The sequence below is a fragment of the Siphateles boraxobius genome, unplaced genomic scaffold (assembly GCF_051911475.1).
Source record: "Siphateles boraxobius isolate OS27281-9 unplaced genomic scaffold, OSU_SipBor_1 25, whole genome shotgun sequence".
Taxonomy (NCBI): domain Eukaryota; kingdom Metazoa; phylum Chordata; class Actinopteri; order Cypriniformes; family Leuciscidae; genus Siphateles; species Siphateles boraxobius.
The window spans coordinates 25,395,135-25,413,593 of record NW_027508866.1 but is presented as its reverse complement, the minus strand read 5'-3'; the positions used below and the strand labels follow the sequence as shown (position 1 = coordinate 25,413,593).

General features: G+C 37.5%; 1 protein-coding gene across 4 annotated transcripts in view; it reads left to right on the top strand.

The window, feature by feature from the left end:
- Positions 1-18,459, top strand: part of syk (spleen tyrosine kinase) — a 38,439-nt gene that overhangs the window by 543 nt on the left and 19,437 nt on the right. Inside the window, exons 1-2 of one of the 4 annotated variants that reach the window (XR_013207148.1) lie at positions 10,269-10,545; positions 14,404-14,837. Coding sequence is in view for 2 of the 4 variants with exons in the window: in XM_077243322.1 (XP_077099437.1) it covers positions 14,436-14,837 (402 nt within the window). In the remaining 2 variants the exon portion in view is untranslated. Of the gene's footprint in view, positions 1-10,268; positions 10,546-14,403; positions 14,838-18,459 lie in introns of those variants that run through there. The other 3 variants (XM_077243321.1, XR_013207149.1, XM_077243322.1) reach the window with 3 other exon arrangements.

Below are 18,459 nucleotides of genomic sequence, written 5' to 3'. Positions count from 1 at the left end.
CAGATAGCAATGGCAGATTATTGTATGATCTTCATACCGAACTGTGAACGGCTTTTTCTTCCCTTCTTTAAATAAAAACGTCCTCCCTAATGTTATAGGCTAAATGTCAGTTTTACAATCTGTTTCATATTGTATGACCAGGGCCACACGCAATTGCGGAATTTTTTATTGATTTCTGTGCTGAAATTTTGGAAAGATCTGCGGAATTATGCGGAATGGTTTTAATAATTGTGTGTGTGTGTGTGTGTGTATATATATATATATATATATATATATATATATATATATATATATATATATATATATATATATATATATATATAGCCTACAATAAAATATATTATAGTTTATAGCAATATATACAAGGCTTTTTTTAGCATTTTTTTGTTGTTGTTGTTGTTGCATTTTTGGAAAAATCTGTGGAATTATTTTAAATTTGTTAAAAAGATCTTAGAGTATTAGTTTGTTACAAAACACATTCTCAAACTATAAGCACATCCTTTCAAGCCTGGCATCAGTGATGTAGGCTATATGTAAACAATAGAGCTGGGTAGGTTACTTACATATTGTAATCAGTTAGCCTACTGATTCCAAATTGCATTATACAATTTTTTTAGTTAGTAACGTAATCCATTACATTACACATTTAATGTAATATAATCAGACTACTTTTTGATTACCGTTGACCTAACTCATTTATCATATTGATTTGAATAGGATAATCTTGTACCAAATTGATATAAAAATACAAAGAGAAAGAAAATAGGCTATATTCCATTCTCTGTTACCAGCAACATGAAGTACATTAAATATTACATTATGTTAGAGCTTCCCAAACTGGGGCTCGTGAATTTAATGAAAAGCTAAGTAATTAAGTAATTGATTATGTCATGAAAATGTTAAATTGAAATTAATAATTAAAAAATAAAAACAATCATATTAAAACAGATGAAAGATGATCAAATTGAAAGATGAAGTATTTTATTTGTTTACCTGCATGTCATGTGATCATTAACCACATCAGAGAACCATAAACTTAATTTTATTATTATTGATATTTTACTATTGGCCTAACTTATTAACTTAAAATCTCAGGAGGTATTTCAAGTAAATATTTTAGGTCAAAGAGGTTCAGCTGACAAAAAAGTTGGGGAATCTCTCCATTGCATATATGAAATTATGTGTTACAAATGCACTGAAAATAGTGAACTTTACTTAATTTTTCTTTGTCAAGTTTTTGCATGCATATTTTAAAGTAAATTTCACATATGGAATTAAGTGAACTGAAAGTTAAGATAAATTAACAAAGAAAATAAGTATTTTTAACTTGGCTAGTTAAAGGTTGAGTAATATCTATTTAGTTGAAGTTTCCTTTGCAATACATTTCACTCAAACAATATAATATTGATTTAAACCACACTTTTAAAGTATATGATTTACCTAGAAAAATCTAAGTATTTAATACAATAGACATTGTGTGAAACATCATATATACTTATAAGAAAATACCTATCATATGAATGCAGAGACCTCAATACTTGGTAGACAATACACAATAACTGTAACATTGGATGGCTATTTTTTGTGTTTGAATGTGTCATTTTGAGTAGAAAATTAACTCCAAATGTCACAAAATGGTAAGTTACTAACAACAAAAGCAATGATAAAACGGTGTAAATACAGCTGGAAAAAAGTGAGAAATCAACCTCATTAATTATTTAAGGCCCAGTGCATGATGGGAACACCAGTATCAGAAAAGTTGAGTAATTTTACTTAATTTTATAACGTTGATACGCTTTCATTTTTACACACTTGAATTGAGTACTGATATAGAATTGACTTAGTTTTTTAAATTATTGTCTGAACTAACTTTTTCATGTAAATTATATGTTTTTTTCTGTAGTATTTACTTCACCACCAAATAATTTTTAACAGTGTTGGTTGCAGCAATAGAGGACACAGAATCTAATTGCAGCAGTCTTTGATTAAACAAAATCCAGATCTTACACAAAAAAAAAATCTTAAGATTCTCAAGAGCAGGAACAGGAACAGTTGATGATGATGATGAATTTATCTGTCCTCGAGAGGAAATTTGTTTCCACCATAGATGCGTTCATAATACAAACACACATAACATATTAGGAACATGAACATATAGACATACAAAAACAGGAAACAAGAGAGCATACTTGACGTATCAATGACTGATTTCCTATGTATTTAGAGCTCGTATACAGGAACAAAACTCTTACTAAACTTGGCCTTTCTTCACATCGGTAACCTATACCTACAGCCAGAAGGCAGAAGAATAAAATATTTGTAAAGTGGGTGTTCTGAGTCATTTAATATTTTTTGTGCCTTTCGCAACGTGAATGTCGAGACACTATCCGATAAATTGGGGGTTGAGATACCAATAATTTTACTTGCTAAATTAGTTATCTTTAGGAATTTGTTTTTGTTGGCAACTGTAAGCATATGAAAAAAACAAATGGCCCCATAAGTGAGGCCTGGCTCAATAATACTGCGATACAGAAGCAGAAGAAGACGTGGCTGAACAGACAAGTGCCTAAGTTTACGAATAGCTGTCAGTCTTTGTTGACAGCGTTTGTAAACCCAGAGTGTGCTGGTTGAGATTAAGATTTTGATCCAAAATAATGCCCAGATATTTGAAATGCTCTACTCTCTCCACTATCCATCAATGAAAACACTAGATGCATGGATCTGTGTTTTTGAGGTGGTAAAGACCAGTTCCTTAGTCTTTAAAATATTGAGGTGCAGAAAGTTATCCTCGCACCACGTACCAAAATGTGCTGTAGAACGTTGATAATCCAAAAAAGAGTCATTGTCCTCATTAAGCAGAGCAAGAATGGCTGTATCATCTGCATATTTAAAATAATGAGTAGTTGTAGATGGACTCTGACAGTCATTTGTGTAGAGAATAAAAAGGAATAGGCTGAGTAAGCACCCCTGAGGGGCGCTAGTATTAAGGACAATGTTTGGTGATAATACACTGTCCACCTTAACCACTTGGGGTCTATTAGAGAGAAAATCATGGATCCAATATATTAGAGAGGATGTGACTTACATTCCCTGTAGTTTCTTTATCACCTGATGACGCTGAATCGAGTTCAGAACAACTACCTTAATGCAACGATAAGAACTGACAAAGAATAAGAAAGAACACAGGGTTTAAATAGACAGCACTGAAGTAATCAATCAGAAACTAAACAAACAGGCAGGGGGCGGAGGAAGACAGAACTGAACTAATTAACGGATTAATTTAACACAGAACAGAAATCAAAACAAACTGACAATGTGACATTATGTGTATTTGGACATTTTGTTTAAAAGACAAAAGGGCTACATGGTTAAATGACTCACTGAGTGATAATTCAGAAAATAATTAATGTGTTCGTCAGGAGCTGATTAGATATCCTATGTTGCAAAATTAGGAAAACACTTGTTAAAAGTGAAATGATTTCTGTAAATCCAGGGATCAAACGCTGTGTTTGTCTCAGTTTTCAGTGAAAGTCACATGACTAGAGCAATTCCACAAACCTGGAAGAGCAGGAGGCTTTTTTAGAAAGGAAAATTTTAAATATTAGAAGTATATAAGAAATATATAAGAAGTAGCAGGGGGAATCCATTAATTATAAATAATTTACTGCCATTGTGAGAATAACATGTGACCCTGGATCACAAAACCGGTCACAAGTCGCACGGGTATACAGTATTTGTGGCAATAGCCAACAATACATTGTATGGATCAAAATTATTGATTTTTCTTTTATGCCAAAAACATTAGGATATTAAGTAAAGATCATGTTCCATGAAGATATTTTGTAAATTTCCTACTGTAAATATATAAAACATTTATTTTTGTGAGTGAATGTAGCACAATCGGAAAGATAAATGGACAACTTTAAAGGCGATTTTCTCAATGTTTCGATTTTTTTGCACCCTCAGATTTCAGATTTTCAAATAGTTGCATCTCTGCCAAATATTGTCCTCCAACCAATCAGCACGAGAAGAAACCTATAGCCGTCCCTCCAACCAATCAGTACGACAAGAAACCTATAGCTGTCCCTCCTACCAATCAGCACAAGATGAAACCTATAGCTGTCCCTCCAACCAATCAGCACGAGAAGAAGCCTATAGTCGTCCCTCCAAACAATCAGCATGAGAAGAACCTACAGCCGTCCCTCCAACCAATCAGCACGAGAAGAAACCTATAGCTGTCCCTCCAACCAATCAGCACGAGAAGAAACCTATAGCCGTCCCTCCAACCAATCAGTACGACAAGAAACCTATAGCTGTCCCTCCTACCAATCAGCACAAGATGAAACCTATAGCTGTCCCTCCAACCAATCAGCACGAGAAGAAGCCTATAGTCGTCCCTCCAAACAATCAGCATGAGAAGAACCTACAGCCGTCCCTCCAACCAATCAGCACGAGAAGAAACCTATAGCTGTCCCTCCAACCAATCAGCACCAGAAGATACCTATAGCTGTCCCTCCAAACAATCAGCACGAGAAGAAACCTATAGCCGTCCCTCCAACCAATCAGTACAACAAGAAACCTATAGCTGTCCCTCCTACCAATCAGCACAAGATGAAACCTATAGCTGTCCCTCCAACCAATCAGCACCAGAAGAAACCTATAGCTGTCCCACCACAGTTTCCCAGCATCCCTTCTTTGTTTTGCAGATATTGTCCAATTCAGGGCTCTCTATCAGGGACAGAGAGAGAAGTGATGCCTATCTGCTGCGTATTAGCAAACCTCACTTCCACCAACCAGTCTTTGAAGGTTTACATTTCATAAGTTCATGCAATTTCCTGGGAATCATTGCATTTACCTACATATAGTCATTCTTCACTGTGTGAGCTGCAGAAACTGTGAGAGAAGGGATTCGGCCGCTCAAGACCTGCTCCTCTCCCTCCCTGACTTTGCACAATATCTGTGCAATAAGGCTCACTGGGGGAAACGCATACTTGGGGAGGCCCCGGGGCCAGCTGTGGTCCAGCGCATCCGGGCCAAGGGTCCCCTCGGTGCGGGAATAAAACAACTGGCAATGGGACGTGTCCGGAGAGGTAAACAGATCTATCTGTGCGCCATTACAGTCTACCTTAAGTCACCATTCTCCCGAGGCCACAATCTGTCGTGAGAACTCGGCGGCGGCACAATTGAGCAGGCCAGGTATGTGAGTGGCACGAAGCGACCTCAGATACTTCTGACATGCGACGGGAATGTAGACCACCTTGACAGTTGATGTATGCAACGGTCGCATGGTTGTCCGTATGGACCAGTACATGCTTGCTAAGCAGCGTCATCTTGAGGCGTCTCAAAGCAAGGTGTACCACTAACAACTCGAGGCGGTTGATGTGCCATTGCAGGTGGGACCCCGTCCAGATCCCAGCTACTGCATGCCCGTTTTACGTGGCCCCCCAGTTCGTGTTGGAGGCGTCTGTGGATACCACAGCATACCTGGACACTTGTTCTAGGGGCACTCCACCAGGGAGAGATAAAGGGTCTGACCACGGGCTGTAGGTTTGGTGGCAGGCCGGGGTGATTGTCACACGGAGTGTGCCGCTCTGCCACGCCCACCTCGGGACTCGGTCATGAAGCCAGTGCTGAAGTGGTCTCCTATGAAGCAAGCCGAGCGACGTAACTGCGGCTGCCATATGCCCCAGGAGCCTCTGAAAAAGTTTCAGTGGAACCATTGTTCTGCTCTTGACTGAATTCAGGCAGTTCAGCACCGACCGGACACGTTCCTCTTTGAGACGCGCCATCCGTTGGACCAAGTCCATATCGAGAAAAGAGATCCTCTGCCAGTTGACCTGAAGCATGTTGACCTGAAATGCTGCAGCAAATCCCTGTGTTAGCACAACTGCGCTAGTATCAACCAGTCGTCGAGATAGTTGAGGATGCGAACCCCACGCTCTCTCATGGGAGCGATGGCTGCCTCCGAGACCTACGTAAAGAAGGCGGGGCGACAGGGACAGCCAGAAGGGTAGGACTTTGTACTGGTACGCCTGACCCTCGAACGCGAAACGCAGGAATGGCCTGTGTCGCGGCAGGATGCAGACATGAAAGTATGTGTCCTTCAGGTCGATCGCTGGCTCTGCGTTAGCATCCTGAACGGGAGCTTGTGAAGGGCCCGGTTCAAGACACGCAGGTCCAAGATTGGTCGTAACCCACCACCTTTCTTGGGTACAATGAAGTACAAGCTGTACATTTCCATTTATTCATTTAGCTGACACTTTTATCCAAAGCGACTTACAATTGCTATATTTCAGAGGTCACACGCCTCTGGAGCAACTAGGGGTTAAGTGTCTTGGTCAGGGACACATTGGTGTTTCACAGTGGATTCGAACCCGTGTCGCTCACACCAAAGGCATGTGTCTTATCCACTGCGCCATCACCACCGCAGACTGCACTGGCACGATTCTATCGCGTCCTTCGCCAGCAGGACAGCGACGTCCGCGCGCATGACGGGAGCACATTTGCTCAACACCGTAGTGTGGCGAATGCCGCTGTACTTGGGCGGATGCTGGCGGAACTGAGTCATATATGCTGAGTCTGATGGTACGGAGTAGCCAGCTGAACCGGTTGGGAAGCATTTTCCAGGCTTTGACGAACCGGGCCAGGGGGACCAGAGGCACCACAGACGTACCTGGGGTGGGGCAGCGAGGTGGAGGACAGTGACTAGGCTCTCACCAGTGCCGGAGCACACGGGAATAACCACAACAACACTGATACAGGGCCTGTATCAGTGAAGCACTCACTTTCTCCCCAGACAAACAACACAAACAGAAATCTGGGTGCTGGGTACGGTTTAGAGCTCGAAAGCTCGCGATCACTCGCGCTGTAAACACCAACAGTGGGAGTGACTTCCTGAAGAAGTACCAACACACTCGCTCGTTGCGTAACAACACTCTTCAGACGACCTGAACATGAAGCTCGGCTCCGAAGCGAAAGGCAAATGGTGCGTGCATCTACTTCCGTATTTATACCTCCGTCGCGGGCCGGAGTGTGAGATGCAGATCTCGCACGCCAATGTGCATTGGCTCGTTCTAAGATACTCGAAGACGACTGGCTCCCTAGCTTGATCCCATTTCTACGTCTGACATTCTCGACTGAAAGGGAACTTAAAAGACCAAACAAGCTTGAAATAAGCTAGAACACCTAAAAATCGAAATATTTCTTATTATTTGGTTATTTTTATAATGAATATACATCTTTCTAGTTATGCCACCAAGCTATGAAATATTTTATCAGTGGAAACTGTAAGTGGGGGCCTTCAAATATTGTTGTGGACAATGGAGGCTTGAAGTCTAAATCAATTATTGAAAAGTTTCCTGCAATAAGATGTTTTTAAAACAAAAAGATGCTTTTCATGTCATCACCTTTATTTATACAGTGCTTTACAATACAGATTGTTTCAAAGCAGCTTCACAGTGATAAAGTCATCAAATATTAGACCATTTCAAATTCAGCAGCTCTACAGAAGACAATAGTGTCATTATTCAGATCAAGTCAATTTAGTGTTGTCACGGATTGCACGCAAAAGGTAGATCCAAGTGGAGTTGTATTATAGGGTAATCCATATTCGTAGTCAGCCAGGCAAGGGTCAAAATCCATACAAACAGTCCAATAAACAAGAAACAAAACAAAGTGGAACAGGGAAGTGCAACACGACAGAAAACAAGGAATCCACAATGAACACAGAAACAGACAGGGTATTTACACACACAGAACTAACAGGATGATGGGAAACAGCTGTGTGCAATGATCAGATGATGAGTGCAGACAAAGGATTATGGGAATTGCAGTTCATGATGAGTGGGTGACGATGTGGGGAAGAGATCTCTAGTGGACACCCAGGGAAACACAAACCAGACACTGTGAAAAGTGTTGATTCAATACAGTTGTGTTGGGTTACACTTTAATTTGATGGTCTACTTTAATCCTTAAACCCATAATCCTTTGTCCTTGATTAGGCAAGCTCCATCTATTGGTACTTTTAAATCTCAACTCAAGACTCATCTATTCTCCCTGGCTTTTAATACTCTGTAGTCTGTTTTCCTGTTTTCTTGTTATTATTATTGAGTGCCTTTTAGTCTTGTTAGATTTTAATTATGTATAGTAATTTTATATCTGTGTTTCTTTGATTCCTTGAAAAGCACTTTGGTGCTTATATGGTTAACTTCGGTTGTGTTTTAAATGTGCTCTATAAATAAATGGATTGAATGGATTGATTTAGACATTCTACTGACTATAAGTAACTTGTCAACTAACTCTCATTAGAGACTGTCAGGTCAGGTGTTGGTAGAGTAAGTTGACATGTAGTTGAAAAGTTACTTAGTATAGTCAGTATAATGTCTGTTGGGGAGCATCACAATAAAGTGTACTCATATATTAAGCAGACGGTCTACTAATACTCTAATGAGAGTAAGCGTGCATAAAATCTTTCATAATCATATTTGCATTGGAGATTACAAACATTAAAATGATAAAAGACTGAATTCAGAGATACAGTACACGTGGGTCTGATAATATCAACTTAGATCAGTTTATGAAAATAAAGGACTGCTAACCACAGCAACAGATGTGGTTGCTAAGAAGGCGTTCTAGTTGATCTCAGTATTGTGCCGCCCTCTGCTGAGAACAAATGAAACTTCACAAAACAAGTTAGATTTCTTCAAAACTCACCGCAATCTCTAAAAATATACTACAGGCACAAGAGTACTGGATGTGAAAGAAAAAAAGGAATTAATTTTGACCTCGAGTGCATGTCCAGAATCCCAAATCAACGGCGGCCACCATTTGCAGGGTCCCCACAATCATGATATGCTGTACCTGAAAAATATTTAAATAGAATGCAGTGAGTTTTGAAGAAATTATTTCACTCCAAATTTCACACCACAAATAGTTTCACTCCAAGAGTGCAGAGCTTCAAGCCCTGCTTTAAAATGCAATTCTGAAGCTTAAAATGCGACTCAGGGTTTAAATGTCAGTCAGTTGCGAAATTCTCAGATGGTTGTTCTTGAAGCTGTGTGCTATTTCTCTCTGTTGCTGCAATCAAACAATCCTCTGTGTTGGCATTTGCAACATAAGATGTAATATTTTAGCATTTATTATGTTTATTAAGATGATCACAATTTTATATAATCACGGACTGAGAGGCAAACAGGTGTAACTCAGAACACTCAGAACTAAAGTAAACAAAGGAGGCAATGTAAATTTGTACAGTTGTCATCACAGCTGGGTTCAGCTCAATGAACCGCATAACACATCTGCTCTTACAGATTAATATACAGCCACTTCATGTTTCATGCTATATTTTACAGGTTTTAATTTTTTGTACAACAGTTGTGGCTTGCATTTTCCACCAGTTATTTATTTAATCGCTTGCATTTTATTTTACAGTGCTTGCACTTACTGTACGTGTACCTAAGAAAATAATATAAGGTAACTACATTTGAAAACGTGTACCTAAGAAAGTAATATAAGGTAACTACATGGAAAACGTGTACCTAAGAAAGTAAAATAAGGTAACTACATGGGTTAGGGACAGGGTTAGGACCTAGTTATTACACAATTATTGCAACTACTATAATAAGTACATGGGGAACATGACTGTAAAATAAAGTGCCACCATTTCATCATTATAAATTGTTAAGAAAAGCATTGCTTAGTTGTTATTATATTATAGTATTAACTCAATGGATGTACAAATTAGAAGTTGGTCTATTCTGATGAATACATAAGTACAATGTAGAAACATGTTTGTTCACAATCAAATTATTGATTTAAATGTAATAGTAGTTTAAGACACCTAAATTGGGACCATACAAACCATGTGATTTGATTTTGAAATAATTTTTTGGTGGCACTTTATTTTACAGTACATGCACTTACAGTGTACTTAAGAAAGGTAATAAGGTAACTACATGGGTTAAGGTTAGGTTCAGCGTTAGTACCTAGTTATTACACAATGATTGTAATTAGTATAATAAGTACATAGTATGTACATGGGGAACAGGACTGTAGTAGATCTGGAATTTTACAAACTGTACAATGTGATGTTTGTTCAATGCAAACTATAGGAAATTAAAAAATTGAGCAATGCTGATGGCTGCTCCTGGACTACATATCTGATAATATGTGTTTTCATTCTGAGAGAGAGGAGGAAGTTAAAGATTAAAAAAAAGAAAAAGAAAAAAAAAAAAATATATATATATATAGCGAAGGAAGTAGGCAGAAGTTTCTCAAAATGAGGAAGTCTACAAATAGTTCCATTTACTGAAGTAAAAAGGTTTGTGTTGGTTCAATAACAGCAACACAAATGTGAAAAAGCAATGTGTTTCAGAACATCAGTGTACGCTCATAGTCTCTCAAAGAAGTAAGTGCTCCTGAATCGACAGCTTTTTTTGAACTATCCACTGAGTTTTGGTCATACCACATCCTGTTCAGTTAGACAGCAATTTGAACATGCTATGTAGTCCTTGTCCAAAGTGAGGGGAGTTCAACACATTTTGTAAGGTAAGAATATGTCTAATTCTCTAAATGAATGTTTTATGTATACGTCAGATTTTGTACTCAAGTATGATGTTAAATTGAATGAATTTATAAAGCGAAGTGAATTAAGTTGCCTAAATTATTGACGTGAGACAAAAAAAAACCTGAAATACTTTTAATTACATTTTTACATGATTTCTCCTCGGATATTTCATAAGCATTTTTATATTATACAATTGTAAATAATCATCATATACATAAATATTATACTTTTCTATATCTTCATTTATTTATGGTACAATGAAAATAAAAGGGAAAAGAAACGTTTTAAATGATCTGTGTAATATCTGCGACAGCACTTTGTTGTGGCAATAACTGATCTGTCATTATTACTTTGAAGTAAATTTAAAAGCAAAGCTTCTCAGAAATATCAGATGTTTCTCTAATTGTGGACTCAATTCTCTTAAAGAAGGCAATTATTTGTTTTTAATGATTTAGTAAGTTACAAACTTATTTTATGGATGTGTTAAACATTCAGCAATAATTTATTAATGATTAATTCCAAAAATCTGGAACATTTGCATGTTGGCAAAAGCAAAAAAAAATCATACACTAAGGTCCAAACGTCTAAATGGGAGACTACAATGTAAATGTTGCTATTTAAAATATATTTCTAGCCTGGAAATAATTAGAAATGTATAGGTTTTTGAAACTTGTACAACAAAGATGTTATGACAAACTTATAACAAATACTAAGAAATGCTGATTTTGTTTAACACTTCACTTATAATGTTACCAAATTGGTATTATATTATATATTATAATTTATGATGAAAGAATTGTATAATTTAAAACAGCTTTTAAAAATGTCAGAAATCAATTTCATATATATATATATATATATATATACAGTCCACAGCTCTTCTTTAGAACAAAAAGCAAGACATTTATAAAATCTTACTATAGGACACCGTACTATTATGATATAATTTTGGCATTATAATATAGTATAACTTTTTATGATCTCTCACCAAAATGCCTTAGACCTGTAGAACTATAAAATCCCCAAATGACATCATTTAAACACACATCTGACCAGCGGCTATTAATGCTTTATTACTGCTTTGTTGCTTTTATGGTTTTCTGCTTTTCTCAGAAAGCTGAAACAAATTTTCCATTACAAAAATTACATTTTGCTTTTTGGTTGCAATAACCTGACCATGTCTTGCTTCTTCTTTATGGAATCTTTTGTGGTCGAATTTGATGCATCTACTCGATTCGCTTCTCTTTCATGCATTAACACGAGACCCTGAGGTTTTGCATTAGCGCTTGTGTTTGAGGTCGCTTTTAAGTAGTAAAAGGGCTAGAGGATGTATTTTCAGTTTGCTTCATTTTGTACTTCAGGCACATTCATTTTGGATTATAATGGGAAAATTAAAAGAAAACCAACCGAAGCATAAGGAATATAAATGTAGCAAAATGTTAAGCTAATACAGCGTACTGTATTTCAGCCATTCATTTTTAGTCAGGCCATTTGATCAGACTGTAATCTGACTCGCTTTGACCATATGTAACGGGTAAACAGAAGTCAAAACATCATATCAAGATATATCATGCAAGGAGATTGACCTGGGGTTAAATTGCAGAGATAAATTGTTAGTTATGAGTTAGCATGGACATTTTATTTATAATGATTATGATTATCCCACACTATTTTCTAAGTGTTTTTCCTTTAAGGTATATCACATATGAGCATTTGGCAATTTCTCTCTTGAAGCATGAGATCTGTCATTTCCATGTAAAGTGTTTAATTGTGTGACCTTGACTTGTATAGTTGCAGTAGTCGTCTTTAAGCACCCTTGAACGCATCATGGCAATGGGCTTAAGTTATAGTAGAGTCTAAATGTTATTGCAAAAGACTTGACCGCTTCCTCTTTCTGCGTGAACTAGTTTCTCAGAGGCGCATGTTGTTCGTCTTTTAACTTCTTACACAAGTTAGAGTTTCAAATATACATACATTTACACACATACACATACTTTGTGTCATTTACATTGCAAGATATTTTTTACTAAAAAAGGGGGGGAAATTAAATAAAATACACTGCCAGTCAAAGGTTTGGAAAAACTCTCAAAATCTTTTTGATCTTAAATAATTTACATTCATTTTGTATATATATAAAATGTGGTTACGTATACATTTAAAAATATATTTTTTTAAATGATTTGGACAAGGTGGTGATGGTGAAACAACCATATGGGATCTCCTGTTTGACAGACTGTAATGATCCGGTTAATTCTATTCATCATTAAATTATTTCATAGTTTATTATTGTAGAAAATGTGGGAAACATTAATAACAGATAGCCCCAATAAGTCATTTAAGCTTTTTTCTTCTCTTTAACTCTAATTGTCACGATTACAATTAGTGTCAAACGTGAAAAGTTTTGAATTTTCAACTAAAACTTATGCGTTTTCAAAAAAATTGACTTGAAGTAAATCCATTGTCTTGACTATTTGTGACTGAAATTTACTCATATTTAGTTGAGTTTTCTCAAGTTTTTCCACCTGGAAATGTAATACAGATTATGCCAATTCCTGTACTTGTAGTGTAAATACATAGATAAACAAGGAAATAAACAAAATTCATATTGATATCTCTATATTTACAATACATTAAGTAATCATATCACAAAATGATAAGAAACAGATTAAAATGAAACACTAAAGATAACAGTTTTAAAGATAACAGAACACAGAACATTATTAACCGGTGTGAGAGATTTTTGTAAGTCAACAGAATGCATCAAAGGGATAAGTGTGTAATAAAGTAAAGTAAAACACTAAAAGAATGATTCCTGCATTGGTCCAATATTTTATTTTTTTCAAAAATGTATTACGCTAATGGCTAAATGCAGTTGTTAGGTACAACATTCAGTGTGTAATGTCTTATGCCTACAGTACATAACAGCCTAGAAATTGTAATATTAAGGCCATACGTTTTCTTTACAACATCATTTTATGAAGTGAAATCATTAAATGGCATCCTGTATAAGGTTGGAATTATAGTCACATGGTTAAATCTCTAGATTGTATTTAAATGTGTGCAGTAGGCTACTCGTGGGTGTGTGATTGAAGCGTCACTAATTTTTCACTAAAAATAAGGGGAAAATTTTATTTTACAGTGTCCTTGTTACATATGTTACATGTACCACTTACTTAGTAGTAAATTAGTAAATTATTTAGTAATTATATAGTAAATTATGCATAATTATATGCAACTAATGCTCAACCAAATTCTAATCCTATCCTATAGTAAGTACAGTTGCTTAATATTACTCAAAACATAAATATATAATTATATGTGTGTGTGTCTGTGTGTGTGTGTGTGTGTGTGTGTGTGTGTGTGTGTGTGTGTGTGTGTGTGTGTGTGTGTGTGTGTGTGTGTGTGTGTGTGTGTGTTTGTGTGTGTTTAACAATGACACCTTAAAATAAAGTGTGACATTTAGTCCAATATTTGTATTTGATTCTTTTAATTGCAGTTTTTAGGCACAACATTTAGTCTGTAATGTCTTATTGTCCGTATATGGACAAACCCAACCATTGGTTTAAAATTTTAAATTCCATTTTTAACCCAACGTTTGGGTTTTGCCATATTTGACCCAAAGTTGAGTAAAAAAAAATTCAGCCAACAAAAGTGTAGCCAACTTTTGACAATGAGTGTAGCCAACACATTTTAATATTTAAGGCCATACGTTTTCTATTCTACAGTAGTTTATTAAGTGAATTCATGAAATGGCATCCATAAGGTTGGGTGTGATTGAAGCCTCAATGATCTTTCACTAAAAATATGATAGAAATGATCTACACATTTTCATTTCGCAGGTCATTAGCGATCCTCTCGGCTTTTCGCAGTCATGGTGGACAAGGTGCAGATGCTGCCGTACTTCTTCGGCAACATCACGCGCGAGGAGGCGGAGGAGTACCTGCGTCAGGGCGGCGCGGGCGACGGGCTGTACCTGCTCCGCCAGAGCCGCAGCTTCCTCGGCGGATACGCGCTCTCCGTGTCCTACGGCCGCCAGCTCTACCACTACACCATCGAGAGGGAGATCAACGACATGTACGCCATCGCAGGGGGCAAGTCACACAGAACCCCGATAGATGTAATCGACTACCACTCGCAGGAGTCTGACGGGCTCGTGTGCCTGCTGAAGAGGCCCTTTAACCGGCCACGGGGCACTGAGCCTAAAGTGGGACCCTTTGAAGACCTCAAAGAGCAGCTCATCCGCCAGTATGTCAAACAAACTTGGAATTTACAGGTTGGTGTTAGTTTAAAGTATAACAACATAACGATAACTAGATTATCGTCCAAACCAGCGGACGATATCGTTGTAGCGCGCTCTCTAGTTTTGTTGCCTGTGACTTTAAATGCTTGAGCTCTTACAGCAGGATGGATTCTGATTGGCTGTCAATGTTTTTATTGTTCATCAGTTGGGGGAAAACGTTCTGAAAGGGATTACAGCAACGATGTTGTTTCACCGTGCCGTTATCGTTGTAGTTGTTTCTCTGCTATTATTTTATATTTAGAACGATTTTTAGAACTATATCCGTTTTCATTAAAGGGGTGGTATAATGCCATCTTTTACAATATGTAAAATAAGTCTCTGTTTTCCGAGTGTGTATGTTAAGTTTTAGCTCAAAATATCCCACTGATAAATTGTACAGCATTTTAAAATTGTTCCTTTTTGAGGGTGACAAGAAACGAGATAGGTCTGTCTTCGGACTGCAAGAGAGGGGCATAACGCCCGTTTCACACATACTCCGTGTGCGCACTGTATGCGGTGCGTGTTGCGGTAGGTATACGGTACAGGAGCAGCATGCGCTATAGTGCTTTCACATATGCTACGTTTCTGTGTGTCACAAAATCAAAAATGGCTAAGTAATTTTGATTTTAAATCCAAACCTCAACTTTGACATTGTGAAACATTATGAAAATTAATTTTAATCATTGTGTTTCTTTGTTTTACATGTAAAATTTACATTGTTCCCCCACCCCCTCCCGAAAATATATAATGTATTTTTTTAGGGGGAAAAAATCATATATGATGGCATTTTGCATCTTTGCATTTTGGGACTATAATCATACTTTTTTGTTTTTCTTGACCCTGTAATTTAGTAACTGTAGAACACATTAACTGTAATTATGCGTATATGATGAAATTAATACAGTTTCTTGTCAATCTATGTCTATTTTAATGCGAACAATGCGCTGCCACTTTAATTCAGTGCAGTGCAGCACAGCAGAAATAGACTCGGTGCGGAAACGATCTCTGCACTGCTGTATACGCACCGCACCTGGAACGGATCGCCGGCGCAGTGTGAAAGCTCTAAACTGTTAACATGGGTACGTAAAAAAATATGCACCGCATACGCGCTGCAAACGGAGTATGTGTGAAACGAGCGTAACGCCGCCTTCACACTGGCAGTTGAATTCAGCTCCGTAATACGCAATACGCCCCCAGCGGACGTCGTACTACACCGTTGAAAAGCGTTGGAAGCGAGTAGAACAAAAATGGCGGAGATTAGTAAGGTTGATTCTGTCAGTGTCAGAATGTACAATTCTGTATGATCTCTCTGATGAGGGTTATAGAGACATAAATAGAATTATACATACAAGAATTATACAATTATATTATTACATCAATTTAATTATAGCCTACATTTTAATTGTATTAACTGCCCTAATAACGTTAGAAAATCATGAAAATAAAAAAATGACATGACAACTTATCATTAGAAAATCATTATTTATTTTATTAAAAGTTAAGAATCCAGGTTTGTTCATCAGTACGATAGCAACGCTAACTTCCACAGGAATTGTCGGATAGGAACCGTCCGTAGCCTTTCGCAAGAGTTAAATTTTTTAAACGCATCCGGATGACCAACTAACTTCACACTTGCAGTTGAAATCAGCTCCGATCAAAGGAGTAATCCATCAGCCGGAAACTGAAGCTTCACAGGGGTTTAATCATTGCTCGCCATTGTAGCAGACCATCACCTGCTGTTAGCATTCCATTGACTCCCATTCATTTTGGCGTCAATTTGAGAGCGAATAACTTTACATCTGAGGCGTCCAAAGACTTAATTTGTCCATTATTTATTTCTAAAGAAACATGACAATGTATAAAAGGCTCCATTACTTTGTATCTTATGTTATGGCCCCGTAGAAGCCGTTTTTGTAAAAATAGGCTAACGATTGCGTCATAACCACGTGACTTTCTGTCGCACAATAGAGAAATTACCGTATAGACTGGAGGAGAAGCTCGCAGGCAATCTTTTACTGTCTATGAGGCAATCGGGGGGACATAGAGGTATAAAGTCAAGGGAGAAGCCCATAGATAGAGAGTCCATAAAAGCAACAGGACAAAATATTTCATCAATGTTTTTGAGGAATTAGGTGATTCAGATTTGTCTTGGCACAGCTACTAGAAGATTTACAACTGTCAGACTGTCGTCAAGCTCAGTTTGAGCCTGCGCAGTCGCTCAGCCATCTGGAAGTGAGTGCTCTAAAAGGGCTTCAGTTTTTCGCCGCTGAAATCAAGGGGGTCGCTGTGTCAATTTCTCTTACTGTCTATGGCTCCGATTCGGCTCCGAAAAGACCTGAAGTCATTCATTTCCTATGGAGATTCGCAGACCGCATGCGAATGGGTCTGAAACGGGTCCGAATGAGTGCGGTGCGAAGAAAATCGTGTCAGTTGGTCACCGGATGCATTCAAAAAATTAAACTCTTGCGAAAGGCTACGGACTGTTCCTATCTGACAATTCCAGCCGAAGTTGTGTTGCTATCTGATAAACAAACCTGAATTCTTAACTTTTAATAAAATAAATAATGATTTTATGATGATAAGTTGTCATGTCATTTTTTATTTTCATGATTTTCTAACATTATTATGGCAGTTAATACAATTAAAATGTAGGCTATAATTAAATTGATGTAATAATATAATTGTATATTTCTTGTATGTATAATTCTATTTATGTCTCTATAACCCTCATCAGAGAGATCATACAGAATTGTACATTCTGACACTGACCGAATCAATCTTTCTAATCTTTTTAAGCCATTTTTGTTCTACTCGCTTCCGACGCTTTTCAACGGTGTAGTACGACGTCCGCTGGGGGCGTATTGGGTATTACAGAGCTGATTTCCACTGCACACGACAGCCGTCGGACCGGAAGTCATTAATTTCCAATGGAGAGTCGTACGGGAGCTGCGGGGAGTTCCGATCATATGTGTATGCGGAAATTTCGGATCCGATTTGAGCTTTGGATCCGTTGAAATATCTGAACTTCTGCGGCTAGACCGTATGCGACCGGTAAACCGGATGTGACGTAGGCCTATTATACTCAAAACTATGAGCGCGAGGCTAGAATTACCAATATTTTAACTCTTTTATGTTATTCTGTAAACGCTATTTATGTAAAATGTCGGTTATTAATAATCATGGAAGAAAAAAATATGTTTTTAATTATTAAATCAATTATTAAATCAATATTAATATTGATAAGCGCTATAAAATCTACTATGTTTTTATTTTAGATGTATTGAGGGTCATCTGTTTGGTGTGGATATATTCATGCATGCATTACATTAATTAAAATCATTCATTTTACCATGAATAACCGAGGGTAACGGTTGCTTCACGACCAATTTCAAAGTTCCGTTCGACTAACACTAGGGGGCGAAATGCGACAATCGTATGCGAATGTCGTGTCAGTGGAAAGGCGGCTTGACACGATTTTCTTCGCACCGCACTCGTTCGGACCCGTTTGAGACACATTCACATGCGGTCTGCGAATGTCCATAGGAAATGAATGACTTCCGGTCGTTTCGGAGCCGTATCGAAGCTGATTTCAAATGCCAGTGTGAAGGCGGCGTAA